This window comes from Rattus norvegicus, chromosome 13, assembly GCF_021556685.1.
Source record: "Rattus norvegicus strain SHRSP/BbbUtx chromosome 13, alternate assembly SHRSP_T2T, whole genome shotgun sequence".
Taxonomy (NCBI): Eukaryota; Metazoa; Chordata; class Mammalia; order Rodentia; family Muridae; genus Rattus; species Rattus norvegicus.
The window spans coordinates 49,323,031-49,345,102 of NC_141546.1; the positions used below are offsets into that span (position 1 = coordinate 49,323,031).

The 22,072-nt window shown below is 48.4% G+C and overlaps 1 protein-coding gene across 3 annotated transcripts in view; it reads left to right on the plus strand.

Annotated features, from left to right (window-relative positions):
• The first annotated feature begins 2,611 nt into the window (after nt 1-2,611).
• Nucleotides 2,612-22,072, plus strand: part of Lmod1 (leiomodin 1) — a 41,645-nt gene continuing 22,184 nt past the window's right edge. For 2 of the 3 annotated variants that reach the window (NM_001430078.1, NM_001107179.3), the window contains 1 exon segment: nt 2,612-3,092. In NM_001430078.1, the coding sequence (NP_001417007.1) occupies nt 2,832-3,092 (261 nt within the window). In that variant the 5' untranslated portion in view covers nt 2,612-2,831. 3 annotated transcript variants of the gene reach the window in all.

Here is a 22,072-nt window from a genome sequence, read left to right on the forward strand (position 1 = left end):
CAGCTCGAAACTCTGCAACTGCAGTCCCAGGGCACCAGCACAGGTGTGCACATACATAATCCAGTCAACCTGCTCATGTGCATAAAATTTAAAAAAATGTTTTTTAAAGGGAAATATAAGTAGTTGTAAGAGCTGCTAATGACTACTGTGCTCACGTGCTTCAGGTAAATGTCTTCTTGTATCTTGCAACTTAATGTTCACCTTACTTTGCCTTAGAATAGACTTTGTAAAAACTCCATTAATTGATCCATCTTAAGTTTTCAAAACTGCATTTATGTGCTATGGTGGAGGTGCACACACATACCTCAGAAAGAGTGAAGGTCAGAGGAGAGCCTGTCACATGCAACCACAGCTGATGAGCTCTGCTATACCCGCCCTGCCATGCTGGGTTAAGACCCCCTGAAACTGTGAGTCAGAATAACCCGTTCTCCCCACGGCTGACCTGTCAGGGGTTTGTGACGGTGACAAGAGAGTAAGCAACACAGGCAGATATGGCTGCCGTTCTTACTTTATAGGTAGAGAAGCCACTGCTCAAGAAGGGAGTTACTCAGGGTCATGTGGTCAGCCGGTGACAGTAACAGGACCTAAGGAGGGTCTTTTAGCCTAAAGAGCATAAGGCCTTGTCCATCTGTGTTGTTTTATTTCCTCAGAGCCCTGCACACACACAATCCTCTCTTTGAGACAGGGTTTCCCTGTGTAGCTCTGGCTGTCACTGTAGACCCTTTGATTGTGCTGCTTCCAGCTCAGAGATCCACCTGCCTCTGCCTCCTGAGTGCTTGGATTAAAGGTGTGTGTCGCCACGTCCAGCTTCTACACATCTCTTTTGAAGTGCTTTGCAAACTTATCTGAAACCATCTGTTTAATATCAGCCCTGTTGTTCTGCCTTTATGTCATGTGGCATACAGACTCAAAGGGAGGAGGCATTTATGTTGGCTCACAGGGACTCCAGACAACGGTTCCTGGCTTCTTTGCTTTGGAGCTTGCAGTGAGACAGGAGCATGGTGGCGGTGGGAACATGTGGCAGGGGCTGCTCCCTTCATGACTACCAGGAAGCAGAGAGAGGGCATGGGACCTGCAACGAGTTAGAATTTTTAAAAGCTTACCCCTGGCGACCTACTCCCTCCAGCTAGGCCCCATGCCCTAAAGTTTCTAGAACATCTCAAATTGAGCTACTAGCTAGGGACCTAATGTGGAATATGTGTGGCTGTGAGTGACATTTCGTCGTCAGACACAACAGTTATTGTTACTGACTGTGGGCTCCACAATGACAGGCTCACACTAGACGGTATCTTTAGTTACATCACCTGCTCTCTCGGCAGAGTGTGACAAGTGCTATTCACTGATGGGCATGTGACTGGAATTCAACTGCCAGGGTTCTCCAGCCCCTCCTCCATTCACCCTCCCGGGTTTGCCTGCCTCATTTCTGCCTTCCAGCCCCACCAGGCAGCATCAGCCCCTCTCCCGGCCTTAAACTAAAGCTGAGTTAGTGGGCATTAAATGCCATGGCTAAGTCTTAGTCCTAGATGATCTTTGGACTCAGCAAATGCTGATCAAGTGACTGGCTCTCTCTGGCTTAGGATGGAGAGATGCCAGGAAAGATCGAAGCATCTACCCTGATGGGTTACACCAGAGCTTCTAGAAGGGATTTTGTGGCAGGAAGGAGGGGGGCAGGAGATTGAATGTCTCTGAGACTTGCACAGGGCAGCATGATGGATGAGTAGTGGAAAGCCCTTCTATGAAAGAAACCAGACCTGTTGCAACAGTATCTCCCAGTGGCCCAGAACTGCATTTCCCTTAAGACAAGCTAAACTGTGCTCTGGATTTGTGGCTGGTGCCTGCTGGCTCCTCGTCTGTGCACCCAGAGAAGGTTGTCTATAGATGCCCCTGCAGAGGCGGGAACCTAGGAAGGTCACAATCCTCTTCCCAAGAGCCTTGGAAACAGAGCCCTTTAAGAGTTTCTTCCTCCTGCAGATCCCACCTCTTCCGCAAACACCTTCACATTTTCAGTTTGTATGCACAGTGAGGATGCCACCCCCACCCCTCCTCCCGCCCCTCCCCCCACCCACGCCCCACCCCACCCCCACCCCGTCGCCCATCCTCTTTTTCTCTTCAGAGGTGGTGAACACGCATTAGGGTAACTGATGCTCCGCTTTCAGGTGGGATGGTTATGAGAGCTGCCCCTCATCTTGAATTTGTGTCTTTCTGGAATTGTAAACGCCGGGGACTCCCCAGCCCGCCCCCGAACATTACCAAATACAGTAGAAAGGTGGCTGTGGCCACCCAGTGACCGAAAATGCGTTCTCAAACAGAGTTTGCTTCAGGCTGGCGAGGTAGCGAACCTCACGGCCCCAGTCCCTGCTACCCTGGCTTCCAGTGTCCGGCGGCTTCTGCCAGCCTTCGCATTTTTCTCTCTTTTTCTCATTGCGTGGCCCCCTTGTCTTTAAAAGGCTAAACTGCTCTGTACTAAATTTGGTCACGCAGCGCTCCAAGATTCCCTGGAATGTCCTCAAGTTTCAAACAGCTCTGACAGTGAGGCAGGCCCGCCCCCTGGCTTGGGGATTGGCTTCTCCTCTCTGGCTGGGCAGCTGTCAGGTTTTATTGGTTGCTGGTTAGATCAAGCAGGGTCCACTAGCCTTGGGCTGCAGGGAGGCTGCTGTGTCCCCCGGAACACCTGTAGTACAGCAGGGCCCACGGAGCTGCAGTGCTCACCTAGCTGGGGCTTTGCACTCAAGCCCGCTCAGTTCTAACCAGACTAGCGCTCCCTGTCCCTTCCCTGCCTACCACCAGCAAGCCCGCCAGACCTGGTAGGAGCAACTGCTCACTTTGCCAAGATGTCCAAGGTAGCTAAGTATCGGCGGCAGGTGAGTGAAGACCCCGACATCGACAGCCTGCTGTCTACCCTCTCCCCTGAAGAAATGGAAGAGCTGGAGAAGGAGCTGGATGTGGTGGACCCTGATGGGAGCATTCCCGTGGGGCTGCGGCAGAGGAATCAAACGGACAAACAGCCCTCCGGCTCGTTCAACCGGGAAGCCATGCTCAACTTCTGTGAAAAGGAGAGCAAGAAAATTATTCAGAGGGAGATGTCTGTGGATGTGAGTGACACACCCTGGAGGAAAGTAGGGTGGGGAGGGAGGGCGGGGCCCCTAACTCCAGGACTAGAACCCCTCTTTCTTAGAAAAACAGCTCTTACTGGCAGGGTACCAGATGCTTCAGAATAGGCTATTACGTGTTAAACTGACAGTGTGAACCTTTGCCCTTAATCTGCATGGTAAGCAGAAGTTGGATATGTTGGAGAGACATGGCACTTCAAAAATCAAGTAGGAAAAGGGAGCTGAGGCTGGAGGTGTCCTTGAAGGATGTGTCTGAGCTGATGCCGTCCTGCTCTCAGTATTCTTTCTTCACCTCCATCCTGTGCTAGGAGGGAGGGAGAGAGACTAGGATGGTGTTTGTGTCTTCAAGCACTCAAGAAGAGAAAGCCGAGCTGATGAGATTGGCCCAACTCCTAAGAATAGGAATGTAGGGAGACACAGTGGGAGGGTGGGTCACTGTCTCTGTCCCTGCCATCTATCCCCCAGGCCATGTTCATGGCTTTACCAAGGGGCTCAGGAGTTCTTACCCTGTGGGTAGGGTGGTTATTTCTTCTACAGCTTTGATAATGATGACTAAATATCAATACAAGTATGGGGGAATGAGGGGCTGGTGACCCAGAGCAGGAAACAGAGAAATGAAACTCAGTCAAGCTCTTGACACTTTTGTGACCATCCCCATCCCCACCCTCATCTCCACCCCCATCCCCACTCCCCCCTCCCCCTAAGCATTCACTCTGGAGTTTGGCTTTGCTCTTCTCTTCCATCCCCTGGGCTCTGGGCCCAATGACTGACTTGTGTCTGTGGCTTCTGGAGACTGAGGTCAAACAGAACTGTTTTCAGCCCTGGAACCAAACCCAGGGCCTCTCACATGCCGTGTAAGGGTGTTACCCTCCAGCTATGCAATTCTAAAACTAAAGCCCTTATTTAATTATAAAGCAAGAGGTTTAGGTCAAAGAGCACGGAAGGACTCTAGCCCTCCTGGGACTTTGATTCTCCAATGTTTCTGCTCTTAGTAATACTGCACCCTGACTCTCTCTCCTCTCTTGCCCGGTTTCCTGGCTTTGCCCAGGGATGGACTTACTTCTCCAGATGGAGCCAAGTCAAGCAATAGAGGGTGGGAGAGTAGGCATCTTTGGTCGGATTGCTGCCTTTAGGGCCATTCTTGCCTTGTAGAGATACTCTGTTACAGTCCGCTCCTTGCTCCCAGTGCAGGCAAAGGGCATGTGTCAGCACAGTGGGCAGCTAGGCTTTGGAATGTACAGAGTAGTGGGCCGAAGTCTCTGGCAACCTGGGGGAATGTGAGTGAACCATAACATGTAGCCTCTTTAGTGTTACTCTCAAAAGAATGATGGTGAAGTTAATTAAGGCCTCGTATTTAAATTCCAGAAAACCCTGCATGAGTACTAGCAACCCTTGCTGCCCTGTCTATGTGACTGAGCCACTCCCGAGCTACCTAGACCTCAAGGACAGCAGTACCTGCCTCAGAGGCTGTTGAGGCAGCTAAGAGGGTGATGGAGAGTGCCCGGCACTGTGCCTGGCACATTAGCACTCAATAAGTGGCAGCAACTGCCCTTGTCCAGCCCTGCCCACCCCTCAGTCTAGGCACTTGTCCCTTTAATTAGTGGCCAGAACAAAACAGCAAAGCTTGGGTGATCAGGTAGAGTGTCAGCTCCAGGCTGGGGAACTAACTCCAGCTCTCGCTGCCTGGGCCTTCGCTCTTCATGAAGACATAGCAATCCAATCGATTCGATAGCAAGCCAACCAATTAGCCCAGCCTGTGGAAGCAAGGTGGGCTCCAGAGAACCTTCTACATGCCCACCACAAGATCCTTCTTTTTCATAAGCCTTAACAGTCTTAGGAGATAACTTTTATCCTCGTCATAAAAAAAAAAAAAAAGTCCCAAAGAGGCTAAATGCCTGTCCCAGAGCGACACAGCTAAGAGGTGACCTCCCTCTTAGTTGAAGTTTGTACTTCCTCCCTTCACAGGATATCAGAGTAAAGGAAGGAAGACAATGTCAGCCCTTGCTTTTTTATGTTTTAGATAAGTTCTCATGTGGCTCAGGCTTGGTCAAACTGGACAGCTAGTGAGGATGACTTTGAACTCCCGATCGTCCAGTTTCTACCTCCAAAGCAATGGGGTTGCCGGTGTGAGCCACCACTGTGCCCACTTATACAGTTGAACACGCGGGGTCTTGGTGCATGCTAGACCAGCTCTGTGCTAACTGAGCTCCATTAGGATCATATAGTAGCTACATGTGAGAGCCCAGAGAGGTGTGACCCAGTGTGCTTGTATGTTGTCAGACAAGCAGTGACTGTGACAGTCTGGATAGTCTCCCCACTTTCTGAGGAATACCATTAACCACTAAACCAACCGTTGGCTAGGAAAAGTTATGGGGCGGTTTCAAGGAATTTTAGCTGATTCCTGGAGATGGGATGATGGCATTATGAACATTCTTTCAAAAGGATGCTTGTGTTTTAGACATAAGTAATGAAATATTCTTAGGACAACTGATCGAATTGGGGGATTTGCTTTAAAAGGATGGGGATAGGGATATGGGTCCACATAATCATTACAGTGAGCCCTACTTTTGTTTGAAACTAACCATACTAAGAGTCCAATAGGAATGAAGAGTGGTAAGCAGGCCCCTTCGACTTCTCCTGGGAGGGAAACTCTAAGACACTGTGGCTGGAGTGCTAGGGTGGGGACCCTGAAAGGGATCGGGGTTACCTCACCTTCACTGGGCTAGAATAGTCCAGGGATCCTTTGGATTGTTTAGAGATAGTTTTCATGAATATTCCTCCCATACCTCTTCCAGGTCTCCACCTCCAGGTAGTTGTCCCAGATTCTTAGCCAAAGCTGGGCACGTTGATTGAACATTCCCGTATCCTAACATTCTATCCTTTAGAGTATTTGTCATTAAGGAAGGGGGAGCGCGTGTGTCGTGGTGTGCGTGTGGAAGTCACAGGACAGTTTTCAAGAGTCAGCTCTCTACTCCCACTGTAGGTTCCAAAGATGTAACTCATGTTGTCAGGTTTGCCCGGCAAGGAGTTTTTCTCTTGCTGACCCACAGTCTTTTTCATGATGATGGAGATCGAACCCAGGGCCTTGAGTGCAGCTAACATCCCTGCTGTGGTGCCATATACCCCTGCCCCTCTCTTTTTGCATTTTGCTTTCTTGGCTGTTTCCCTCACCAGCATATATGATTCAGGAGGTAAATACTTACATAAGACCTCCCTACAGAAGATCCCAGGCTGCTTATGAAACGAATTTTTGTTAGCAGGAGATTCAGGGAAGGCTGGAGGCGGACTCCGTCCCTGCCTGTAAATGGGGTGGATCTGGCAGCCAAGCTCCTCTCTGGTCCTCTGGGAGTTCTCCCTTAGCCCAGGTGGAAGACAGAGCCCTCCCCAGTGCATGAGCCAGCTGTGGAGTGAAGCAGTCCTTGTCTCATGTTTCAGGGACCTGATCACCACAGGTCAACTCTTATTCTCTTCCCTTCCCAAGTGGTAGTGGTGGTGGGTGACCCCCTCAGCCAGCCTCCCCTGTCCTCCCTAGGGTGACAGGGACCCAGGATTATCACCTGCATGAAACTGGGGTCAGGGGCCAGAGCAGCTGGGCTCGGGGGTAGAGGAAGCTCTTTTAGGTTTTCCCTAGAGGTTAACCTGAGACTCTGAGCAACCCACTGCTGTCCTCAGCCTCCCGCTGCCTGTTAGCCTCCACAGTCCCTTCCTCCCCGTCTTCATTCAACTCCAGGCCCCTCTGGCTCCCTTCAGGAATGGGAATCCCTGAGGCCTCAGCAACCCTCAGAGTGCCCTTAGCAGATAGCTGGGTTAGTCAGGAGCATAGCAGGCAGCACGGCTCACCGATTAAGGAGATTAACCCCAACTGGTGCACACTCAAAATAGCCCTGGAGGTCAGGGTAGAGAGGGCAGGAGAGGTGATGGGGGCCTGGTGAGCTAGGTAGGCACAAGCACACCCCTAGACAAGGCTAGCCACGTTTAAAACCCACCTCCATCTGTAGTTGGAAAAGCAGCTGACTTGATCTCCAGCTGGGTGGCGGCAGCTGTAGGTGTTTGTCTCGGTGTGTTGTTTTTAAATCTTTCATTGGTAGTGCGTTTAATAATATTTAAAGAACTTTGTGGCCCGACTATGGAGGCACACATTTTTAACGCTCGCACTTGGAAGGTAGAGGCAGGCAGATCTCTATGAGTCCAAGGCCAGCCTGGTCTATGGAGAGGTTCCAGGACAGATAAGGATAACAACAACAAAAACAATACAAAACAAAACACAACCTAGATCCCATCTGTAGCATGGCTTCTGATGCTCTCCCCTTCTTGGGACAGCAGATCTGAGAACTTGAGAGCTTGGCAGAATAGGAAACATGAGAGAGAGGTGGGCAAGCCAGATGGATGATGGACAGGAATGAGGAAGATTTCCAACAACGAGAGGAACATGGGATGTTTTCAAAGTGGTCTGGATGCTGTCGATCAAGGAAGGCTGTCAACAGCAACCTGGGGAGTTGGAAGCATCAGGGCTTCAGGGACTTCATGGTCCCAGGCCTGGATAAAACAAGGAAGACAAAGCTTTCATCAAGTCTATCTGCCTTCCCAGCCTCTTTCCCTCCTCCAAGAGACTGTGGAATTATGGGTGTCAGCTCGTGCCAGCATGTCCGTAGCTGGCTCAGACTAGGCAAGCCTTGAGTGATAGATAGGTACTAAGAGATTTGCAGCGTGTGTGTGTGTGTGTGTGTGTGTGTGTGTGTGTGTGTGTGTACTCAAAACAAGAAGGACCACAAGGTACAGAGGTAGCGGGAGGAAGAAGCTGATATTCATGGGCCTGCCACATTGGATAAACAGGAATATCCTGATTCACAGGGTAAGGTCCAGCTTAGGTTGTATTGTGGTAATTGAACAACAGCACTAGGCATAACCAGCAGAAAGCGGTGGTTGACAGCCAGGGTTTAAGTCCCTGTTCAAGACTTCACTCTCTGCAGCCGGGCCAGGAGTGAGCTAGAAAACCATAGGCATCTGGACTCAGTTAGGTCTAGATTTGGGTTCTGCTTCTGCCCCTTACAGTGTCAATGAAGCTGAGTACCTTAGGGGAAGGGGAGAGGGAGGGGAAGGGGGGAGAGAGGGAGAGAGAGAGAGAGAGGACATTAACTTATTTAGCACGTGCTGGTCCCAAGGGCAATACCAATACCCTCATTGGCTTAGCTTCTTCTGCTCCATTACTTGTCAAGTAGGAATGATAAATACCAGCCTCGAAGGGCTATTGGAGGATTAAAGAGGACCAAGTATTGAGAGTTTACTTCATCAAGGGAGAGACTGTCTTCGCTCTAAATTCTCCAGGCTTTGTACCTGTCCAGATGCCAAAACGACATTAAAAAAAAAAAAAGTTCTCACAAGGCTAAAAACATTCTGTTGGCAGGAGTGAGGCAATGACAAAAGGGGGTGAGGGGAAAGGAGAAAAGCAAGGAAGTGATTTAGGGAAGAAAGCGAGGGTTATTTGTCACTTACTGCCTGACTCCAGTCACCTGATGTCACAGAACTACCTTTATTTCACCTCCTCCTCATGCCAGGCCCAGGGACCCATGCTAGTTTACTGGTTCTGAAACCTGGCGGGAAAGAGAAAGCTGAGGGGCTGTTCGGGCACGGAGAACTAACTCTCCTCGCCAGCCCTGTTCCATCCCAGCATGATCTCAGAAAAGCCAGGGCTGCTTTGGGAGTTTTGGCTTCAGCCATCTCTGGGGTCCACTGCAGAGGCCAGGCCAGGTTGTCAGGACACTGTGTACAAACAGCTAGGAATAGAAAGGCCTCCTGCTCCTCGCTCCACCCTCTCCTGCCCTCACTTCTTCCCTGCTCAGGATCCTTAGGCTCCACTATCTCACCAGCCCCTGGCTCCAGAGCAGGGGGCAGGGACAGCAGAAGGCAACTCCTACCTCCTGCACTGAGGTGCACAGGCCTCGGAGCAGGGCTCCAGAAGGCACGGAGGGTGCTGGGTGTGTCTAGTGGTTGGAATAGTCCCTTCAGAGTCCAAGCAGATCTGGGCTCCCATCGTACTGTGCATGGTAGCAGCCAGAGTGTCTGTCAGTGGAAGCTGAAGTGCCTGGTCCTGGGGAAGGGGAAAGGCTTGATATCTCCAAAGGGCTCCAAGAAGTGTGCTGGGTTGGAGATCTGGTACTGAAGGCTCATGAATGTTTGTTTCTTGCCTTTCCTTCGCGCCACCTCAGCCCACTCGTTCCCCTTCCCACTACGTATGCTTCCCTCTCCCCACCCCTTCTCCCTCGAGCACCCAGAGCCTCATACATTTCAAGCCTAGGCTCTGACCCACACCCCTGGCTCCCCACTCCCTTTATACACAGAATTCACAAATCATGTCTTATGCTTACAAGGACAAGGAGGAGTCTACTAAATCATTAATTTGTTAAGTATTCGTTGAGCTTCTGCTCTATTGGGCATGTTCTAAATGCTAGGACAGAGTGTGTAGCATAGAGACTGTCCTTGCCAACCCAGAGATTACATTTATTGTTTGCATAATTCTCATGGTCAGGGCAGATATTGTACTTTGCTTTCTACTGTCATAGGCAATGGTCTTTAGACCATGACCCAAAGCAACCTGGAGGGTTTACTTGATTTGGATCTCCAGATCACAGTCCACTTACAGTCCGTCCTTAATGGAAGCCAAGGTGAAAACTTAAGCAGGGCAGGGACCTGGAGGCAGGAGCTGAAGCAGAGACTGTGGAGGGACGCTGCTCACTGCTTGCTTTCCAAAGCCTGTTCTGCCCGCTTACTTATGCAACCCTGGACCACCTGCCCAGGGGTGGCACTACCTACAGCGTGCTGGGCCTTCCACAGCCATCATTGGTCAAGAAAATCACCCCACAGACCAATCTGATGATGATTTTTTTTTTCAGCTGAGGTTCCCTGTTCCCAGAGAACCTTAGCTTGTGTGTCAAGTTAACAAAACTAACCATCATGCTGGACTACACACACACACACACACACACACACACGGGGGGGGGCAGGAAGAGAGAGAGAGAGAGAGAGAGAGAGAGAGAGAGAGAGAGAGAGAGAGAGAGAACATAATCCCAACACTTGAGATACAGAATCAGGCAGACCTCTGAGTTCAAGGCCAGCCTGGTCTACAAAGCTAGTCCCAGGACAGCTAGAGGTACACAGAGAAAACAAGCCCAAAGCAAACCAAAAGAAAAGCCTATTTCCTATTTATTTGTTTTATGTTTGTGCACCGTGTGTGTGCCTGGTTCCCACAGTGGCCAGAAGAAGGGGTTAGATTCCCTGAAACTGAGGTAATGAATGATCATGAGCTGGGTGTCGGGAGCTGCTCTCTGCAAGAGCAGCAGGTGCTCTTGACCACTGAGACATCTTCCCAGCCTTTGAATAAGATTTAAAACCATGAGCCTAGAAGGGATCAATTAGGAGTGTGGTGTGTGGGTGGAGAAGAAGAGCAGACATTGGGCATTGGTAGAGGAGAGAGAATTAGTAGACTGAGGTGGGGAGGAACCTGGTGATCTCGTAAAAGCAAGTAGAAAAAAAGGAGTCAGGGAAAAGAGAGCTCTGCTCTCCACCTTGACCTTATTGCTAAGAGGTTTAAGAAGGCCAGGGGTCAGCCACAGTACCTGGAACATGGAAGCCACCGGAATAATGGAGTTATTTCACTATAGTGAGGAGTACACTCAGCAGTGTACACAGATTCAAGGAAGAATATAGGAGGTGTGTGTGTGTGTGTGTGTGTGTGTGTGTGTGTGTGTGTGTGTGTGTAACACAACCAAGAGATCCGAGGTAAATTTGGCATCGGAGAGGACTTTTATGAGACAGAGAACATTGTTGCCTATCTGTATGCTGTTGGGAATAAGTCGGCAAAAAGAAACACTTTGATGACACTGGGAAAGGAGTGAGGAAGAGACGGAGCTCACATGCAGAGGGCCACATGCCAGGCAGAGTCTCACCTCTGTGTGGAGGGAGAGCAAAGGAGATATCAAAGGAGTGATGCAGCCGGATTGAAAAATGTGGGGAGGGGGTTAGCGAAGCTGTTCTCTGATGCATTGACACGTGCACAGAGCGAGCTGGGAAGACACCACGGCAGCCATATATAGGCTGGATTGAAGCAGGGAGAATTTTAGGACGCCGAACAATAGTCAGAGGTCAAGGCCTAGGTCACCAGAAGAATGCTCCGTGCTCCCTGGGAGAGGTAGAGAAAACAGGAAAACACTTCTAGTCAAGATATCTGGCCTGCAAGCTGTCACCAGACTACAGCCAGGGCCAGCATTGCTTAAAATTCCAGTAGACTTTCTATTTCGTGTGCATCTGTCTGTTCTCAAGGCCACCCATGCTCAGGCATGAGGGATACACCATTCCTTCTCAGTACCTAGCTGACACCTGAGAGGTGGGACCTGAGCAGATTTCCAAGTCAAGTCAGGGAACATGGGGACTTTCCTGCTGACTCCTGACACTGTGTGGCTTCAGACAAGTGCCTAGCATCCATAGAAGCACTACCTTCTTTTGTTTTTTATTCTTTTTCGTACTGGATTTGTACTTCGCAAAGTGAGCCTTCCCCCATACAGCTTTTACAGCAACAAAAGCCATGCAGACGTGTGCACAGTACATACGTGTAGACAGAGTTGGGTGACTGACCAGAGTGATCAGGACATTGAACACATTGACAGTACCACAGCACCCAGCCAAGCTTCCTCCCCAGGGCTAACACCTACCTCAACTCCCAACCTCAGAGTTTAGTTTCATCTGGTTTTATAGAGTCCTATGGGAAGAGTTCTCTGTCTAGAGACGTTCACTCCACTGTAGGTAAAACCAAGGGTGGTGTCATCCATAGCATTTGGTTTTGTTTTGGTTTTGTTTTCTGAGATAGGGTTTCTCTGTGTAGCCCTATCTGTTCTGGAACTTGCTCTGTAGACCAGACTGGCCTCGAACTCAGAGATGTGCCCGCCTCTGCCTTCAGAGTGCTGGGATTAAAGATATGTTCCACCACACTTTTATACCTCCATCCTGTGCAATATTCCACAGCCTGAGTATATCATAGCTTATTTAATCCATCTTCCTGTTAACGGGAATGTGGGTGGTCTCCAGTCCAGGGCTATTACAAACCATGATGCTAACAAGGACATGGCTCTCCCACTTGCGACTTCCTTTCTGTTTGGTGTGTGTCTAAGTATGGAATTTATGATTCAAAACCACTTGACTTACTTCAAGGGATGACGCTACTGATTTGAAGAGTCTTTATGAAGATGAGATTTAAAAAGATGGAGTTAGTCTGACCCCATGCTTTGCAAATAATGGGTGCTTGGCAGATGGCTGTCTTGGTCATTTCCAGGCGAGCCCATCTTTGAGAGCAGCCAGGGTGCAGGCACGATCTTTGGATATAGTCTGTACCCATCTTCTTTCTAACATAGTCTTCTAAGAGTCAGACACTTTCCTAAAGCTGAGGCTAGGTTCTTTTACTCCGGACTCTCTAGCTTTCCAAACCGCGTGGACAGGAACAGTGTCTTCTAGCAGAGCCTGGTGGCAGAAGCAGGTGGATCTCCGTGAGTTCAAGGCCAGCCCCGTCCATAAATCAAGTTCTTTGACAACAAGAGCTATGTAGTAGGGAAACCCTGTCTCAAAAAAAAAAAAAAAAAAAAGCCACAAGTAGGAGCTGGAGAGATGACTACTCTTCTAGAAAACCGGGGTTCAAATCCCAGCACCCACATGGCAGTTCACACCAAGATCGAATAACCTCACACAGAAAAAATACATGCAAAACAAAATGTGCACATTTTTTTAAAAGAAAAAGGTAAATAAATAAAAGAAAGAAAAAGGAGGGGTTTTCTACTTGACACCTCCTCCCCTCCTCTTTGCTTGCTCCCATGCGGCAGCCCACTGCCTCTTCAGCTAAGTTCCAGGCCCCTCTTGGCTTAGTTTCCTCTTATGTCTGCGTTTCGAGTCGCTCTAAACATTGTTCTCAGCGCTCAGATTCAATCTTCTCCAGCCTGTTGTCTCCTCAGTGTGGTAGGACTGTCAGCATTTCCAAGCCACATCTGAACCCCAGTCACACCTGGAGAGAACGTCCCTGCCATCCATACCGGGCCTCTGTGAACTGAAAGCCCATTCCTCAGCTGTCCCTCAGAGCCACCCAGGACGTCTTGCCCTGACCCTCACACTCCCCAAAGGCAGCCGTGCTCTATGAACCATTTCTTTTCACCCTGAACAGATGACCTAGCCCACATTTCACAGAGAAACGTGAAGCCTGCACGGAAGATGCTTGAAAGCCTGTGAGCACCCAATGCAAACCCTCTTCTCTCTCTGCCCATGGAAAGGGCTTCTTTTCTCCTGCCCACCTTGGGATTTCACTCCCTCCTGGCTCCACAAGGACCTTTGCTACTTTGCACCCCTCCCTTCGGCTGCAGCATCCTCTGCCCTCAGGTCTCAGCTCAGCTCTTTTGCCTCCTAACCAGGCTACAGAAAAACCATCACCGCTGAGCATCTGCCTCTCCACAATGCCCTCAGCTTCGATGGGGCAGCCTGGGACCTCCCATTGCTGGGTCTAGGGCACATGCCTTGGTTTTTTGGAGACAGAGTTTCTTTGTGTAGCCTAGCCCTGCTATCCTGGAACTCACTCTGCGGATCAGACTGGCCTTGATCTCACAGAGATTTACCTGCTTCTGCTTCCTGACTGCTGGGATTAAAGGCTTGTGCCACCACCGTCTGGCCATTCTCTTGTTTTTTGTTTTGTTTTTACTTTTTAAAAAGTTACTTATTTAGTTTATGTACATTGTTGATTTGCCTGCATGCATGTCTGTGTGAGGGTGCTGGGTCTCCTGGAACAGGAGCTATAGACAGTTGGGAGCTACCATGAGGGTGCTAGGAATTGAACCCAGGTCCTCAGAAAGAGCAGCCAATGCGCTTAATCTCTGAGCCATCTCTCCAGCCCCTCTCTTGTTCTTTTTTTTTTTTTTAAGTTTTTTAAAAAGATGTATTTATTTACTATATATAAGTACACTGTAGTCATCTTCAGACACACCAGAAGAGGGCATCCGATCTCATTACAGATGGTTGTGAGCCACCATGTGGTTGCTGGGATTTGAACTCAGGACCTCTAGAAGAGCAGCCAATGCGCTTAATCTCTGAGCCATCTCTCCAGTCCCTCCCTTGTTCTTAAAACACTCACTTCTGCGGCACCAAGACACCATCCATGTCCACCTGGCTCTCCTTTTTTTCCCCCTAGTTACTCCTTCCCGCCTGCAGAGGGACATGGTGCCCTCTGTAATGGCCGGCTGGCCACACATCCTCTGCAGTCTCCCCAGGTGCCTTCTGCCCCACAGCCACAGCTACCACCCTATGCTCAGCCTCTATCTGTGGCCTAGATCTCTATTTTGGGTTCTAGATCATTCAGTTGCCTCTTGGATACCTCAAGTGTCTCAAATTCAACCCGTCTAAAAATAAATTAGTCATCGACACCCCAACTTCTTCCTGAACCTGCTTTTCCTCTACCTTCTGCACTTTGGCGCTAGAAATACCATCTAACCCAGAACCAAGGACACAACCCTGGAGGTTAGGCAGCCCTCTTGTCTCCCCTGGTTTCCAGGCTTGATGAGTGATAGAATCCTGCCTGTGACCCCTGTGATCTCTTAGCTCCTCTCTCTCTTACACATCCACCGCCTCCACCCATGTCATCAGACTCATGTCCTCCCGGCTCCCCGTCTCTCGACATTGCAACCTTTCCTGGCCTTGCCTGCCAGTCTTATTATAAGATGAAACCATGATCTTGCCCCTCCCTGCAGAAAAGCCTTCAGTTGCTCAACAGAGCTTCCATGATCAAATTTACCCTCCTTAGCATGGCTTAGGAGGTCCTTGGCGAGCCAGCGCCTGTCACTCTCAAGCCTCTAATACCCTTCTCCTTCACCTCTACCCTTTTCTGTAGTTGGAGTCCATTTGTTGGTTCTTCATAGCTGCCAAGCCTTCTCCTGCTCGAGCCCTCAGTGCCTTTGAAAGTTCTGTCACCTGAGTGGGACGCTAGGTCTCGAGAGACCTTGCTTCATTGACATCCTCTTTAGAAAGATGTCATGGCCGAGTGGTGGTACTCACCTTTAACTTCAGCACTTGGTAGGCAGAGACAAAATGGATCTCTGAGTTCAAGGCTAGCCTGGTCTACAAAGTGAGTTTCAGGACAGCCAGGGCTACACAGAGAAAAAAAAATTAAAACTGAAAACAAACAAACAAAAAAACCAACAACAAAAAACAACCAACCAACAAACCACACAAACCAGCAGAATTTTCCTGACCTCCAGTCTAGACCTGTATGCTCCGTTCCTGGGTTCACAGCAGCATCTGCGATGTCTGGCACTTTGCACCGCACCTAACACATCATTTTAGCATCTCCCTCTGTTCCTCCCCAAGCTCCTCCTCCTTCCTTTCCCTCCTCTTCTTCCTCTTCCTCCATTCCTACTTCCTCCTCTTTAATTTCAGAAGACTTATTATTGCGTGTGTATGATGTGTTTGTATATGTGAGTGTGGGTGGGTGAGTCATATCACCTGTGTGGACGTCAGAGGACAATTTTGGGGTGTCTTTTCTCTTCTACCACGGATTGTGGTTGAATGGGGTAACCAGGCTCCAGGGCTAAACGTGTTTGCTTTGCAAGCCTGAGGAGGAAGAGGACAAGGAAAGGTTGTAAATGTCATTTTTTACTTTATTTTACTTATGATTAGGGTGGGGTTTTACTTGGTACAGCACACTTGTGGAGGTCAAAGGAGAGTTTGCAGAAGTTGGTCCTCTCTTTCTACCATGTGGACTTAAGAATTGAACTCATGCCTAGCAAGCGCAAGGCCCTGGGTTCGGTCCCCAGCTCCGGAAAAAAAAAAAAAAAAAAAAAGAATCGAACTCAGGTTGTCAGTCTTTTTTTTTTTTTTCCGGAGCTGGGGACCGAACCCAGGGCCTTGCGCTTGCTAGGCAAGCACTCTACCACTGAGCTAAATCCCCAACCCAGGTTGTCAGTCTTAGTACAGGCCCCTACCCACAGATTCATCTTGCTGGTCTCAAGTATTAGAAAATTGAGCTTAACTCTTCTGAGAATTTTTTTTTTTTTTTTTTTGGCTTTTCGAGACTAGGTTTCTCTTCATTCCCCTATTGTCCTGGAACTCGCTCTGTAGACCAGGCTGGTCTTGAACTCAGAGACTTGCCTGCCTCTGCCTCCTGAGTGCTTGGATTATAGACATGAGCCACCACCACCAGACTTTCTTCTGAGGCTCTGAAAATACGGTTTTGTGCAAATTGTCAAAGGAAGAGGCCTTTGGCAGTGGTGTGCCACCGTATCCCAGTTTCTGTGAACAAAGAAATAAGCCCAAGCCTCATGTTCTTGGATAGGCAGATGTCTGGCAAGACATTCATACATCCCATTCTCTTCCTCGTCTTGTCTCTCTTTCTGAGCTCTGTAGGGATGTGAAATCACAGACGGACACTTGGACACTTCCTAGGAAACATGGTCAAATCCACCCAGGGCCCATGAACCGCTCAGGGCCCCTGAAGATGGAGTGAGCCTCCCATCATTTAGGTTCCCCCTTAAGCCTCCAGGAGCTTTGCCTGTAGAGCCAGGACAAACAGCATAGCTTCCCTAGAGAACTTGCTACAAGCAGTGTCCCTCTGGACCCTCCCATTCCCCTGCAGAGAGTCAGGAAGGGAGCTACCGTTCTCACAGCACTCACAGGACCTCCTCTCTGGGAGCCTGGGGCCTAGATATGTAGATTTGGAACCTAGAAAGGTCTGGGTAACCTGCTGCTGCAGCTATGGAAACATGTCTACTGGACAGGGCAGAGCTAAGATTAGGTCCTTATACAATAGACAATCCTCTGTCTTTCTTAGTCAGACTTCCACAAGAGAATTAAACCCTATGAGAGAGAGAGAGAGAGAGAGAGAGAGAGAGAGAGAGAGAGAGATCAAATGACTATTTTCTCAGTTCCCCTGGTGTTTCTATAACAGAAGACCAGTCTGGGAAATTATTACTTCTTTTACTTTTTTTTTTTCCCCCGGAGCTGGAGACCGAACCCAGGGCCTCGCGCTTGCTAGGCAAGCGCTCTACCGCTGAGCTAAATCCCCAACCCCGGCTTCTTTTTTTTAAATTGGATATTTTTATTTACATTTCAAATGTTATTCCCTTTTCTGGTTTCCGGTCCATAAGCCCTCCTATCCCATCCCCCTCCCCCTTCTTCTATAAGGGTGTTCCCCCTCCCCAACCACCCCCCTAGGAAGCCCATTTCAACTGTAACTCTCACAAAGATGTGGGACAGCTAGCCCTGTTCTCAATCCATAAGAAGGAAATAGATTCATTATTTGTAATGGATGCTTTGAGGAATTAGTGGTTGGTATTTCCTGCTAGAGTTCCATCTGCCTCAGGCTGGCGTTAGGACATTTTGCTTCTACCAAGTTTTCTGAGAACGGGCCATTTCACCTATCCCAATGGGAGCGCATCTGCCACTGAGCGATGACACGCCCGTCCCCTGTCCCCTGTCACAGCTAGGCTTAACTCAATCTCAGAATCGCTGGAAGGATGTTGGCAGTGACCATAAAGTACTGGAGATGCAACTGTTTCTGTGGTCAAGGGGGTTAGGCTGAAGTCTTCAGACTGGCTTCCAGGTCTGACAGTTCTTGCTTTAAAGAGCGGTGTGAGCAGGCCTGGTAGCGCACGTCTCTTTTGTTCGTTTGCTTTTGTTCTTTTCATAACTGCATTTCACTCTGTAGCCCTGGGTGTCCTAGAGCTTGGAGATCCACCTGCCTCTGCCTCCTCGGTGTGGTGCTAAAGGTGTGTCATGCCTGTTAGGTGGCACAGTCTTTTTTTTTTTTTTTTTTCCCGGAGCCGGGGACCGAACCCAGGGCCTTGCACTTGCTAGGCAAGTGCTCTACCACTGAGCTAAATCCCCAACCCCTAAAGTGGCACAGTCTTTAATCCCAGTAGAGGCAGACTAATCTCTGTGAGTTAGAGGCCAGCCTGGTCTACTACTAAATTCCAGTTTAGCTAAGGCAGCATAGTGAGACCCGGTCTCAACAAAACAAGAACGAAAAAGAGCAGCGTGCTACTTGTGGCTGGCTTTCTTTAAAATATAACTTATAACAGGAAGCGCTGGTGCATGGCTTTAGACCCAGCACTCAGGGGGCAGAGGCAGGTGGATCTCTGACTTCGAGGCCAGCCTGGTCTACAGAGATCATTTCAGGACAGCCAGGGCTCCACAGAGAACTCCTGTCTTGAAAAAGGAAGAAAAAAATTATATATAATTTATATATAATACATATATAATTTATAATGTATTATAGAAGTGTGACCTTCCCTGTCTTTCTGTCTTTTAAAAGTTAGCGTAATTATAATGTGTTTCTTTATGGCATTTTGGGGAGCAATTCATCCTTCCCCTTTGTCCTTACATATTTTTCTCCAGCATGGCTCTCCTGTGGAGAGGATGGCTCCAACTGCCCCCAGAGGGCTCTCCCTCTCTGGCCGCTTTCCTGTCACAGCCCCCATGCTCTCTTCCTCCCGATTACAGAGCTCCCTCCTCAGCAGAGGCCTCTCTCTGTGCTTTCCCGTTTGTGCCTGAGACCTTTCTGTGCACATGTACGTTCCATTAAGTTTTCTCTCCTGCTCATCCCATTCGTCCTTTCTTCATTTCACTAAAACTTCTTCCTAAACACCACTTTCAGTGGGCGTCATCACAGCCCACTGTACGGCAGTATGGAACCACTTGCCTATATTTGGACATTTACATGGTTCTCAATAAATATACTTTCCAAGGCCCCAAACAGATCTCTAGAGCCTCAACACAAGCTCTTTCCCTTGGCCCCTGGCGCTCATCCCCAGAGCTGAGGCCAGCCGAACCAGATGATAAATAGACCCATTATCGCATTTGTCTCCCAGCTGAGTCTCTGATGAAACGAAAGTCCCCGAGGAGAGCAAAGACTCCCTGATGCTGGAAACGCAGGACTGATGGGCAGCTTACAGGGCAGACATCCCATAGTGTGGGGAAACATGAGGTCACAAATGTTATTTTTCAGGGGATCATGTTCCCAGTGTTGGCTCATCTGCCAAGCAGAGCGCTTTTCCTCTTTCTCAGCTCCCTGGGCTATGCCAGGGTGTATGCACCCTGAGAGAGCAGATGCACCAAGGTTCCCTCTGTTTTGGAAAGAAGACTTATTGCTACTTAAAAATAACCAGAGGCTGGGGTGTGTGGCACAGTTGGTATAGGGCTTCCCTCTGGTACGTGAAGCCCTGGGTTTGATCCCAAGTGCTGCAAAACAAAACAAAACAAACAAACAAACAAATAAGGCAAAACAAAAGAAACCTACCAGCAGCAACACAAATGCAATAAAACCAGAATGCAGTCAAGACTCCAGCCTTGGGCAATATCAAGTAAGTCCAGAGAGAATATCAGGAAGGGGGAGTAACTGGTCCCTCCCTCTACTATGCCAGATGCACACAACACCAAGGGAAGCAGTAATTTCTCTTGGTGAAAACCACAGAGAAGCACCACACATACGGAGTAGCTAGAATCTGGACATGCATCTGGACCTGCCAGATTCATTCAGCCACAGTGAGTCTAATACCTCCTGTCTGTGTCAACCTTTGTGGGTTCCACATGTGTCACATGTGAACCTCCTGTGTGCTTGGTATGGCTAGATGACCTTTAACCTACCTGACAGATGAGAAAACTGAGTCTTCCTGAGGCCACGCAGCTGGCACCCAAGAAAGGTCTCAATTCTTCCTTTTGTCTTTAACTTGAAACAAATCACGTATAATTTGAAAGAAAAACAAACAACAATACTTTCCTATTATCTGTGTATGTGTGTGTGCATATGATGTGTGTGCATATGAAGTGTGTGCATATGATGTGTGTGCATATGAAGTGTGTGCATATGATGATGTGTGCATATGATACGTGTGCATATGAAGTGTGTGCATATGATGTGTGCATATGATATGTGTGCATATGAAGTGTGTGCATATGATGTGTGCATATGATATGTGTGCATATGAAGTGTGTGCATATGATGTGTGCATATGATATGTGTACATATGAAGTGTGTGCATATGATGTGTGTGCATATGAAGTGTGTGCATATGAAGTGTGTGCATATGATGTGTGCATATGATATGTGTGCATATGAAGTGTGTGCATATGAAGTGTGTGCATATGATGTGTGTGCATATGAAGTGTGTGCATATGAAGTGTGTGCATATGAAGTGTGTGCATATGATGTGTGTGCATATGAAGTGTGTGCATATGATGTGTGTGCATATGATGTGTGTGCAGAAGACAATTTTGCAGAGTCGTTTCTTTCTGTCCACTTTTATGTGGGGGCTGATGCTCTAACCCAGGTCATTAGGGTTACCCGGCAAGCACCTTTACCCACTGAACCATATTGCTGGTTCAAACTGTGTGTGACTTAATGGAAAACAAAAACCCAACCAACCTTGTTCCTCTGCTAGAACAGAGAGTGCATTTGTTCATTTGCATGTTTAAGGCTAAGGACTGTTGAGTCCTGGTGGCTGCCTGGCCCTGGGCAAACCCTGAAAACCCACTCTAAGATGGGCTCTGGTGGGAAGAATGGCTGCTGAGAAGCACGTTGGGCCTTTCTGTCCTGATTCCTTCTTCTGCTGGCCCAGCAGGGCCTGGTGTCCTGACTCCCTTTCCCACCCTTCTCCCTTACCACAGACTTTATTTAACTCGTGAAACTTCTGTCCTCTCTTCAAAACTGTCTCATCTCTTTCTTAAAGCTTTTGTCCCCAAACTTTGCTCTGGAAGAGGCCATGATTTCCCGCTTGCCTCTACGGACACTGCAGCAACCATACAAGCCTAGAGGTTTTCTAGTTAATCAGAGACAAAAATAAACTTAAAGAAAAGAAAAGAAAAGAAATGGGTCCCAGGGGAAGTGACAGACATTCTAGGCTTAAATTGTCCCCTACAGCCACCATTGGCCACATACTCAGTGATGGTTTGCTGTACAAGGGAGAGGACTTGAGTTCAGGCCTCAGAGCCCACATAGAAGCCCAGGCACAGTGGCATGTGCTCACACTCCACGGGCTGAGGAGGCAGAGCCAGGTGACCCCTGGAGTTTGTTTGTGGCCAGAATTTGGCTTCCAGTTCCAGAGAGACAAGAGTTGATCATGGGGTGAGAGAGTGGCAGAAACAGGAAGCCGGGAGATCACATCTTTAACTGAAAGCAGGAAGCAGAGAGATGGACCTTGTTGCAGGGTCAGAGTTTAAGCTTTCAAAGGCCACTCCCAGCAATGAACTCCTCTAGCACGGTTACACTTCCTCACGACTGCATCAAATAGTGACGCCAACTGAGGACTAAATATTCAATGCCTGAGCCTACAGGAGACATGTCTCTTTCAAACCACCCCCCCCCACAAAGCACAATTTTATTATACAGCTATATATGTATTATATGATAGATTAGTATACAATATGATATATTTGTATGTTGAAATGGTACCATTTGAATTGTTAAACTTAATTTTATCTTTTATGGTTTTTTCTGTGATGTGACTACCAAAAACATTTTGAGTTTATACACACACACACACACACACACACACACACACACACACAAACATGTATATATATATTATATATATATTATATATATTTCACATTATATTTCCTTCAGGATGTACAATATAAGATGGTTATTGTTTAAATATCCTTATAAGTCAGAGAAAATAGAAACATCGCTCTTCTGTAGTCTTAAGTGGAATTGGAAGACGGAGCGTGTCCTTTGCTTAAATAGCATTTATTAAGATGAAATTTCAAGCCGGGCACAGTGGTGCATGCTTTTTGTCCCAGCACTCAAGAGATCGAGGCAGGAGGATCTCTGTGAGTTTGAGGCCAGCCTGGTCTACAGAAGAAGTTCCAAGACAGTCATGGCTACACAGAGAAGCCCTGTTTGAAACACCAAAATAAAACAAAACAAAACAAAACAGCAACAACAACAAAAA